The sequence below is a fragment of the Arachis ipaensis genome, chromosome B10 (assembly GCF_000816755.2).
Source record: "Arachis ipaensis cultivar K30076 chromosome B10, Araip1.1, whole genome shotgun sequence".
Lineage (NCBI taxonomy): Eukaryota > Viridiplantae > Streptophyta > Magnoliopsida > Fabales > Fabaceae > Arachis > Arachis ipaensis.
In genome coordinates, this window is record NC_029794.2 from 131,474,906 (window position 1) to 131,486,970 (window position 12,065).

General features: G+C 34.6%; 1 protein-coding gene across 1 annotated transcript; it reads right to left on the reverse strand.

Moving 5' to 3' along the window:
* Positions 1,857 to 5,817, reverse strand: LOC107623957 (ecotropic viral integration site 5 protein homolog). The gene is made up of 9 exons (XM_016326369.2): positions 5,650 to 5,817; positions 4,467 to 4,686; positions 4,142 to 4,343; positions 3,821 to 3,991; positions 3,624 to 3,740; positions 3,268 to 3,465; positions 3,129 to 3,188; positions 2,947 to 3,045; positions 1,857 to 2,358 (listed from the first exon to the last, which is right to left on the reverse strand). The coding sequence occupies exons 2-9, from the start codon at positions 4,604 to 4,606 to the stop codon at positions 2,254 to 2,256; spliced, it is 1,092 nt and encodes a 363-aa protein (XP_016181855.1). The 5' UTR covers positions 4,607 to 4,686; positions 5,650 to 5,817; the 3' UTR covers positions 1,857 to 2,253.

Below are 12,065 nucleotides of genomic sequence, written 5' to 3' on the forward strand. Positions count from 1 at the left end.
TCAAGGCCGCACTTGAGGCTCCCAACGGAGGATGGCTACCTCCAGCTGCATATCGTGCATTCTGCATTCGACATGTAGAAGCAAATTTCGCCCTAACCTTCAAGGGCAAAGACGCAAGGAGGCTTCTTGTGAATGCAGCGTATGCTAAGATCGAGGTAGAGTTCGATTACTGGTTTGATATTCTGCGGTCTGAAGACCTTGCCATGTGTGAGTGGCGAACTGGATTGAGTATTCATTGTGGACGCAGCATTGTGATGAGGGTCGGAGATTCGGGCACATGACGACAAATATCTCTGAGTGTGTTAACTCAATCCTCAAGGGGGTCAGAAACTTCCCTGTGTGCTCGCTGGTGAAGGCAACATACGGAAGGTTGGCCGAACTATTTGTCCGCAAGGGGAGAGAGGCTGAGGCCCAGCTGGGTACTGGACAACAATTCAGTCAACACCTAGTGAAGTGTATCGAGGCCAACTTGAAGACGGCGAGGTGCTTCACGGTGACTTTGTACCGCATAATTAGAACCACTTACAAAACCACTAACAAAAACAACTAACAACATAAACCACTTATGAAAACCACTATCAAAAACCACATACAAAGGCAATATAATAAACCACTAGCAAAATCGCATGCATAAACCGCTAACATAAACCGCATACATAAACAATGTGCAAATCCACTTACAAAAATCGCATGCGAAACCACTAACATAAACCGCATACAAAACCACTAAATAAACCACTTCCAAGACCACCAACATAGACCGCTAACATATACCATCAACAACACTGCATACAAAACCACTAAAATCAACCGCACGCAATACCACTAACAAAAACCACTAACAAAAATCGCTAACGTAAACCACTGACATAAACCACATCCAAAGCCACTAACAATCTCACATGCAAATCCACTAAACAAAAATCACTAACAATACCATACACAAAACCACTAACGTAAACCACTAATATAAACTACCAACAAAACCGCCAATAAAACCACTTCAATAAACCACATGCAATACTGCCAACAAAAACCACATGCAGAACCACAAAAATGAACCACTAGCAAAAAAAATTAACTACTAACCTCGTCGTTGACGACTCCGACAATATGAGCCACTCCATTCAACCGATATAGTCTACCTGGATCGTCCCCCATCAGCTAAATATCCTGCTTGAGCCTTTGTCGGAGCGAATCTGGGTCGTTTTCTCTGGAATTTGGTGGGGTCTGAGAGTGAAAAAGTGGTTCGAATGGGGTGAATTCGAACTCCTTTTATAGCCAAATCTAGTGTAATTCGAAACAGGTCAATTCGAATTACTACTAGTGGCCAAACAAGAATAATTCGAATCAGCTAGGTTCGAATTATTCACTTTTTCGTCTCACAAGCTAATTCGAATAAGCTTGGTTCGATTTGTGTAATTGTAATTCGAATCCATGCAATTCGAATTATGCAATGTTTACGTGCTCAAGTAATTTGAACCACCTTGTTTCGAATTACATTCAAACCTAGTTCGAAATCACCTGATTCGAACTACATGATTTTGTGCAATGGTAGATTCCTGAATCAGTTTTCTATTTGGCTGATCTACGTAAATTTTGCTTCTCCTTGGCTTATCTTAGTGTTTTGCCCTTATTATTGTTATTGTTCTTGTTCTTCCTTCTCTTACCTTCCTCCCATAACTAAGATCTAAATTACATAATTTTTGAAACTGCAACGGTACCCTAACTTTTTTAATGTTAATGTTTGATCATAATTATATATTGAGCATACATTAATGTGCTCCAGAAAGCATTTTTATAGCACATCAAACATTGCATGACAAATTTGTATGTTACCATTTTGACAGACATCATGAAAAAAAAAGAAAAGAATTTCATAAATATTAAATTCCAACTTCACACTATCAACATCAGAATCCATCTCCTTTTACAACGAGACACAACTACTATTACAATTTCAACTTTGCAGATCTGAAACAAAACTAGGAAAGCGATTCATATCAGTGAAAAGATAGACAATAGGCTTCCATATTCGAAGCTCCATAACACTAACACTGAACACTGAAAAATGATAAACATCTGATACATATATATATGTACATAGTATGTAACATACGGTTACAATATAGAATGATTCTTATCATTCTCTTAGTTCCCAGAATGCAAGGGAAACCTCATGGGCAGTATTACCTTCCAAATAATTTTCAGTTCAATTCTATCCCTTCCACTTATATTCTCGCATCAGTTGCTCTATAGGCGTTGAACCGTTTGCTCTTCTGTAAGTTCTCGGGATTGAGTAATCTTTCCATTCTTCTTCTCATACTCTTGTCTCAGTTCCTCTAAACGCCTCGATATCTGATTGAAAAAAAGGAAAGAAGCTTGAAGTCAAAACATTATGCATCATGGTGTCAATCAAGATACTGAAATTTCTCGATATATTACTAGGTCGACATGGAAACTGCCAAATTAAGAATGTATTCAAAGCAAACTCTATCTTAGTATCTTTACGCTGCATTTTAGACATTGACAAACATTTTCCCAATTCTGAACTAAGGAACATCACGAAAATGATAGTCAAGAAAAACTAGGTTTCATATGGTAAAATCTTCTGTGCTTGGAATGTTTCAAGAACTATGTGGAGACAATAATTTTGACGTATACATTGAACCTAGTTTGTTATTTTGGAACAAGACCGACTTTTGAGCTTGTATCAGTATTATGATTTTGATGTGAGAAGTAAAACCAGTATATAAGAAATTTAACAGAAATAAACAGTGTAATGTGCAATTTTAAAGTAACTTTGACAAATGCATGTAGAAGTTGACAAGTGAAGGAATTGATTATCTCCTGCTATAAGTCCAAGATAATGAAAGAAAACATGCATATTTGAGTCAGAACAGCAGGAAAAGTGAACAAACCAAAATGCAAAGAAGGAATGAGAACCTTTATTGAATAAGCCAGAGGCAATAATATATCTGGATTCATTGCATCCTGAGGGAAGTTCTTCAAGGCATGTATCAGTTTCTCAAAAGGCAATTTAACCTGACAAACGGATTAACTGAACTATGAGCTAAAATTTGCTTTGATTCATAAAAACACAAATCACAAGGTCGTGTGACACTCACCAAGTCGTCATGGCAGTACTTTAATAGGGCCAACCCAACTTTGAAAACAATTTTAACACCCTGGATGGATGAGATTTCCGTCAGTGTAGATCATTTTTCCCATCAATAAATAGTTTTTGTAAAGGCAAGCGCTGCATACCTCAAAGAGAAAAACATCCCAAATTCGAAGAGCCAAATGAAATGGAAAAGAATATGAAAATACGGTTATGAACCACTGGCTAGCATACATGCTAGGATTTATCATTTCTTGGGCAAAATGTTCACCCAACTTCGGTAGATGCTCTTGGACCAAGTGTTCAAACTGGAAAAGGTATTGTTGTACCAGAGGCAATCCTGTCTGCATTTAAAATAACAGCAGCCATGTTGATTAGAGACATCTTGTCAAAGAGTTCATGGTAACAACCACGTAAATATACATCTAGTACTTTCCTTATGGCTTATAGAAAACTTCATAAAGACTGTGAGCAAGACACACATTCAGAACAAAATATGTACCAGATACAACCCCTCCATTGGGGCATGAACAGCTCCTTTCAGCAATGCCACCAACAACCAAAACGCATCCTCCTCGCTCATATAGAGAAGTAAAAGACCTGCTAAAAACCCCATCCCCTGGATTTTTTAAGATGATCAATATTATGAATTTAATTTTGGAACAAGCAGAAAATGAGCAATGGGTTAATATTTAATACCTGAACATATCCTACATCTCTGTCAAAGACAGAATAAGCTTTTAGAACATTGTAAAGTGAACGTTGCCCAGGTCCATGCCTTTGTTGGAAGAATACATGTGAGGGGAAGGTCCGAGAAATGTCTCGAATTATATCCAGTTCTGAGGCGGATGTCTCATATATGACTAGTTGCTGCAACAAGCATACTGTCATGTTAACATGACTTCAATTCATATTAATTGGATTAATAGAGAAATCTAACAAGACAACATTTTGACAAGCAGAGATGGTACTGCACAATACAGTACAACAACTTTTCATTGAATAAATTAACTCGATTACCTCATAAACTCCAGGATTCATCAGTAACAGGTCTCTACTTCCAGATATCAACTGCCAAACAAGGCCCCTTAAGCAATCAGGAATTCCTTTTCTTATACGCCTTTTAACAACATGAGGCTTTTTCCTAAGATAATGTTTCCAGTCGCTTCCACCAACCCCAATCATCTTCCTCCATTTTCTAACTCTTCTGTCCTCCCTAATTCTGATGAAAGATAAATGACAGTAAAGGCAAAATCCTTAGCCATGTTGATGCTGATTCATGCTTACATTAAAACCAAAAAGAAAGAACATAAGTAAAAAGGCTTATGGGAGAAAAACAAGCTACCTTTCAAATTGAGCTGATCTACTCTTCACTAAACCATCAGAAGTACTCGCATCTGGCCTTACAAGAAACCCGAATCTATCCAATGACCTGGGCGAAGAAATTGTTGCTGCCTCATGGTCATCTAATCTTTTCTTTTCCATTAAAAAACGAGAAATGTGCTCTCTCAAATGAAAAGTAAAACGATATCACTCGCTTAACTAAACATTGTGACAAAGAAAACCTGAAAATAAAGGCGAAAAACATTATGCCATTTTTTTTCACCAAATATATTGACAGACAAAATAATCAACTTGCCCGCAAATCCATTTTCCTGTATTTTCTTTTAAAGTACATAACTTAAACTTCACATATGGAATAATCAGAATAAACCTAAGCTTTGAAATTCATGGTAACAGATTAAAGGAAAAAAAATTGCGAGTAAATGAGCGAAAAGCAGACTTGGAATTTGCCAATGATAATGAGAAGGTACCAAAACAAGTTAGATACACCCTAATTAGCTAGCTATTCCAATAGTATCTCTAATAGTACTTAGTAGCATACAATATTATAATTTACCTTTTTTTTTCATGTCAAGAAAACATTACAGTTTGCTAAGTTCCCACATTAGAAAGATAGCAACCATTGGAGCTGTACGTCTAAAAACTAATACCTAACAAGAAAGAAAATGTAGCTAAAAAACAACAAAAACAATATGATTGAACTGAAAATTTCTTTTCTTTTCTTTTCTTTTTCCTTTATTTATTTTATCATTCATTCTTCATTCAATTATAAGCATAGGAATTAATCTCCCAATTTCCAAATTGAGTAACATGATGTGTTCCCGGAGACTTTTAATTTCCTCTCATGGTATAAACTTCAGTTTTCCAATTCAACTTCAAACAGAAGCACTAAAAGCACTAAAATTAGGGAAACTAACAATTACATTTGTTCAGACTTTTAGCTCAAACGATTTCATTCACCACACAATTACATTTATTCTACACCAAGTCAGAAAGCTAATTGCTTTAAATCAGGCAGAAAAGAACAAAAATTCTGCGGTAATTCACTCCAATGAGAAAAACCATCAAAGCTAGGGCACGAAAACGAGAAGACAAATGAGGCACCCAAATCCTAAAGCATTGTGAATAAATAATACACAGAATCAATACAAATAAAAGATTCGAAAAGAAGAAGAAGAACAAACCGTTATAATGCTTCGAATTACTGGAAAGATTGAAGTTTTGCAGAGAAAAGGGAAATGTGAAAGAGAGAAATAAAAAAAAAAGAAGATGAAAAGCAACAACTTTCAGAAATAGGAAATGGTTGTGTGCGTTGGTTTCGATCAACTGACTCTATCATCATTTCTCAGTGTCCCTTTATAAATAAATAAATAAAACACTGTTAGTACAGCTTTCATTCTTTTCAATATTCATTTGCATTTTTATTACGAAAAAATCTAAAATAATCCTTCACAATTATCTCAAAAGATAATAAAATACTTAATAAAAAGATATTTAATTCAATTCAATTAGACCTGTATAAAAAAAATAATATTATTTTTTTAACACAGGAACTAATCAATTTAAAAAAAATCAAAGATTAAATTGGGTATTTTACAGTATAAATATAATTTTTTTTGTGTCAACAAAATTATAACTAAATAATTTAAAAAATTATAAATTGATTTATTTAAGTAAATAATGAATTTATTTTATTTAAATAAAAAAAAACTAATTTTAGTTTACCCAAATACTAAGCTGGTAAGTAGTTTCTTAACTTTCTTTCATCTAATCATCTTCCAGTTGGAAAATTTATTTGTTTTGATTTATTATATGCAGTTACTTACACGTCGTGCAAGCAGCTCATTTTTCCTTCTTTTAAAAATCTAAAATCAAATATGCATTTAAAAAGGTGAGAATATTGAATAAATGATTAAATAAAAAAATCTAATTTTTTTATATGGACCTCATTTAAGATAAGCTCGTCTAATCTCATCTCTCTGATTTGGGTGATATTGCCAAATTTAAAGCCGTTTTTCAAGATCTCGTTCTAAAAAGTTAAGGTTAAAGTCATCAGATGTAACTTTTTGAACTTTTGAAGGTTATATCTCACTTTTTTCGTTATATCTCACTTTTTTCGTTATTCATTAAAGTAGAAGTGTCAAGAGTTCAAATCTCGCCTTGTACATGCAGCAACTTATTGTGTAACAACCTCCCTTCACCCCTTCTAGAAACAAAATTAAATTCGAAATTTGAAAATCAGTTAGGAGATGGGCTTAGAATTTTGAACTTATGGATAGGAATCTAGTAACCACCCTCCGTTAGAAATTAAAATTATCCCAACCACTCTATCCCCAAATGTATATAAATAGGGGTGCACATATAGGTAGAAAATCACTCCTCTCAAACACTAATTCCCTCCCTTCTCTCTACAAAAAATATATTCAGTGTGCTAACACAAGAGGCAAGCTCAAAGAAGCGTTAGGAAAAGAGTAGGGAAGAGTAAAGTATCGTTTTTGTCTCCAACGTTTGGGGTAAATTCTATTTGTGTCCATAACGTTTAAATCGTCCTATTTGTATCCCTAACGTTTGTAAAAGTGATTCAATGTTATCCTACCGTCAATTACACATCATGAGCGCTTTAGTTTGAGTTTTAAAAATCTCTTCTTGAAGTTAGAATACAAATGTCTGGGATAGAATCGATGATCTACTCCGAAAAATAGCTCATCAAATGTTGAAACTAATTCCTACAACATTTACATAATTCACTTTTCTAAGGACATAATTGAATCTAAACACAAATAGTGGGTATAATATTAAAATCGAACACATCCAAGTGAGACCTAATTGAGAATGAATACATCCAAGTGAGAATAATTGAAAAATATAATCTGATTTGTTAGTATAATTAATAGTATGATAACATTGAATCACTTTTATAAACGTTAAGGATACAAATAGGACGATTTAAACGTTAAGGATACAAATAAGATTTACCCCAAACGTTGGGGACAAAAATGATATTTTACTCAAGTAGGAAATTATACTTTTCTTACTTTTATGTTGGCATGTAGTATGCTCTATTTTATTTCCTTCCATCCATGCATGGCTACCATCTTTCATGTGTCTTATGACATTAATTATCCTTTACTCATCTTTCATCCACATTGATCATGATTATCTATTATATCATTCATGCCCTCTTCATCCATTAATATATATCCCATATTTTTCTATATGCATTTACATGGCTTTTATACCATCATATTATTATTCCTTTAATGTTGAGAGTACATGCCTTTTTTTTATGTCTTGTTCAATGTACCCTATTCTATTGCATGCAACTAAATGACCTCTTACATCATTATGTTATTATTACTCCTTTAATTTAAGGTCAAGAGTACATGCTTTCTTATAATATTTTATTCGAGTATTTAATATATCACATTCTTACTATATGCACTTAGATTATATTTTATACATTATATTATTAATATATTCTTAGGTCAAGAGTACATGTTTCCTTATAATTGTTTTATTCAACTAATTAATATCCACTATTTTATTACGTTGAATTATATGAACTTTTATATCATTGGATTAATAATATTTCTTTGAGTTAAGAGTAAATGCCCTCTTATAACTATTTTATTCAACTATTTAAAATATCCTATTTTTTATAATGTACATTTATATGATATTTTATACATTATATTATTAATATCCCTCTAGGCCGAGAGTACCTACTTTCTTATAATATCTTATTCAACATGCTCATTTTATCATGGTATATGTCCCTCCTCTTGCATGATCTATTCTTGCATGAATCTCTTCTTGTATATGCCTAAACAACCCTAATTGTAAATTAAATTGAGGGAATGTTCTTTCGGTAAAGGAAGGTGACCCTCAAAGACAAGATATCGAGATGATTCCTCGGTAAGGGAGGGTGATCGATCGAGATGATCATTCGGTAAGGGAAGGTGATCGCCAAGACATTCGAGATAAGAACCTTCGGTAAGGGAAGAAGACTTTCATTTTATACCGGTTTGAGCTCAATACCTTTCATGAAAGTTATAAGTTAAAAAAGGAGAAAGTATAAATGAAAGTTTGATTTTTATTATGTTTTTTTAAGATTTATTTATGATTATGTTGATGTTACATAAGATATTATCCTTCTATTTTTTTCTATGATCTTTCCTTTTTACCTATATGTTTTACAAGATGTTCATATTATATGCCATATCGTACGACATTTTTTAAAATCCGGCACGTGGGCTGGAGATAGATATGGAGGTGTTGCATAGCACTCCTACTGAGACTTTAAGTTCTCATCCCTTTTCTTTTCTCATACTGTCTCCAGAGGAACATGGCACAGCGAATAGAGACGACGTAGTGCCCCTGAGGGTAACTTCTGAATATAACCCCTCGAAGCACGCGTGGGTAGTTACGACCACTACTATCGTGCTCCAAACTATCTACTTAGGTCGAGAGTTCGTGGAAAGAAAACCGCAGCTGCCCGTCGTAACCTTCCTAGATAAGAACGCTTTAGCATTCAAGAAACGGTTATCTAAAGTGATGCATCTCGAATCAGATTCCGATACGAAGGAAGAGGAATCCAACAGCCCTGGCCAGGAGGAAGACACCATGGAAGAGGATCCAGAGGAGGAGTTGAACCCTTGCGGAAGTCCAAAGGTGGAATACGTACCCTATTCCCCCACTTCGGCACCCCGTCGAGTCTTAGTTCATCCCACACAACGGAATCGAATCTTTACTGCGCGAAAAAGGTGTTGGAGGAAAACCACTGGTACCTCGATTCATGAATAACTGAAGGGTCCCGATCAAGGATAGGATAGAACACAAGTATGGGAGCCTCTTCGACGAAATTAGTTAGGACGTATTAGTTTCTTTTTCTTTTGTTATAATTACCTCTAAGTATTTTATTTTGAACCGTACTCATGGGAAAGTTCTTATTTCATATTTATTATATTCAATTCCATCGTTTTAGTGCTACTCGTTTTTCTCTTCATGCGCACTTCCTCATTCCTTGCATAACGATTAAGTTCATTCTCTTTTTCTATCGAGTGTGGCACTTCCTCCTTTTCCTATCTTTGAAGGTCTTTAAATCCTCCTTTTCCTATCTTTGAAGGTCTTTAAATAAGGTGCCACATTCGATAGAAAAAGAGAATGAACTTAATCGTTATGCAAGGAAGGAGGAAGTGCGCGTGAAGAGGAAAATGAGTAGCACTAAAACGATGGAATTGATTATAATAAATATGAAATAAGAACTTTCTCATGAGTACGGTTCAAAATAAAATGCTTAGAGGTAATTATAACAAAAGAAAAAAAAACTAATACGTCCTAACTAATTTCGTCGAAGAGGCTCCCATACTTGTGTCCTATCCTATCCTTGATCAGGACCGTTTAGTTATTTATGAATCGAGGTACCAGTGGTTTTTCTCTGACACCTTTTCGTGCAGTGAAGATCCGATTCCGTTGTGTGGGATGAACTAAGACTCGACGGGGTGCTGAAGTGGGGGAATAGAATATGTATTCCACCTTTGGACTTCCGCAAGGGTTCAACTCCTCCTCTGAATCCTCCTCTATGGTGTCTTCCTCCTGGTCAGGGTTGTTGGATTTCTCTTCCTCTGTCTCGGAATTTAATTCGAGATGCATCACTTCAGATGACTGTTTCTTGAATGCTGAAGCGTTCTTATCTAGGAAGGTTACGACGGTCAGCTGTGGTTTTCTTTCCACGAACTCTCAACCTAAGTAGATAGTTTGGAGCACGGTAGTAGTGGTCGTAACTACCCACGCGTGCTTCGAGGGGTTATATTCAGAAGTTACCCTCGAGGGCACTACGTCGTCTCTATTCGCTGTGCCATGTTTCTCTGGAGACAGTATGAGAAAAGAAAAAGGATGAGAACTTAAAGTATCAGTAGGAGTGCTATGCAACACCTCCATATCTATCTCCAGCCCACGTGCGAGATTTTAAAAAAGGTCGTACGATATGGCATATAATATGAACCTCTTGTAAAGCATAAAACATATAGGTAAAAAGGAAAGATCATAGAAAAAAAATAGAAGGATAACATCTTATGTAACATCAACATAATCATAAATAAATCTTAAAAAAAACATAATAAAAATCAAACTTTCATTTATACTTTATCCTTTCTTAACTTATAACTTTCATGGAAGGTATTGAGCTCAAACCGGTATAAAATTAGAGTCACATTCTCTTACCGAAGGTTCTTATCTCGAATGTCTTGGTGATCACCTTCCCTTACCGAAGGATCATCTCGATCGATCACCCTCCCTTACCGAGGAATCATCTCGATATCTTGTCTTTGGGGTCACCTTCCCTTATCGAAGGATCATTCCCTCATTTAATTTACAATTAGGGTTGTTTAGGCATACACAAGAAGAGATTCATGCAAGAATAGATCATGCAAGAGGAGGGACATATACCATGATAAAATGAGCATGTTGAATAAGATATTATAAGAAAGTAGGTACTCTCGACCCTAGAGGAATATTAATAATATAATGTATAAAATATCATATAAATGTACATTATAAAAAATAGGATATTTTAAATAGTTGAATAAAATAGTTATAAGAGGGCATGTACTCTTAACTCAAAGAAATATTATTAATTCGATAGTATAAAAGTTCATATAATTTCACGTAATAAAGTAGGGGATATTAATTAGTTGAATAAAACAATTATAAGGAAACATGTACTCTTGACCCTAAGAATATATTAATAATATAATGTATAAAATATAATCTAAGTGCACATAGTAAGAATGGGGTATATTAAATACTCGAATAAAATATTATAAGAAAGCATGTACCCTTGACATTAAATTAAAGGAGTAATCCTTGACATTAAATTAAAGGAGTAATAATAACATAATGATGTAAGAGGTCATTTAGTTGCATGCAATAGAATAGGGTACATTGAACAAGACATAAAAAAAAAAGGCATGTACTCTCAACATTAAAGGAATAATAATATGATGGTATAAAAAGTCATGTAAATACACATAGAAAAATATGGGATATATATTAATGGATGAAGAGGGCATGAATGATATAATAGATAATCATGATCAATGTGGATGAAAGATGAGTAAAGGATAATTAATGCCATAAGACACATAAAAGATGGCAGCCATGCATGGATGGAAGGAAATAAATTAGAGCATACTACATGCCAACATAAAAGTAAGAAAAACATAATTTCCTACTCTTTTCCTAACGCTTCTTTGAGCTTGTCTCTTGTGTTTGCACACCGAATATATTTTTTGTAGAGAGAGAAGGGAGAGGATTAGTGTTTGAAAGGAGTGATTTTCTACCTATAGGTACACCCCTATTTATATACATTTGGGGATAGGGTGGTTGGGATAATTTTAATTTGAAACGGAGGGTGATTACTAGATTCCTATCCATAAATTCAAAATTTTAAGCTCATCTCCTAACTGATTTTCAAATTTCAAATTTAATTTTGTTTCTAGAAGGGGTGAAGGGAGGTTGTTACACATTGGCCAGCGACAAACCCTTAAATGGAGCTCAAATCCGTGACGAATTAGTATTTGACTTGCCAAGTTAAAGGATA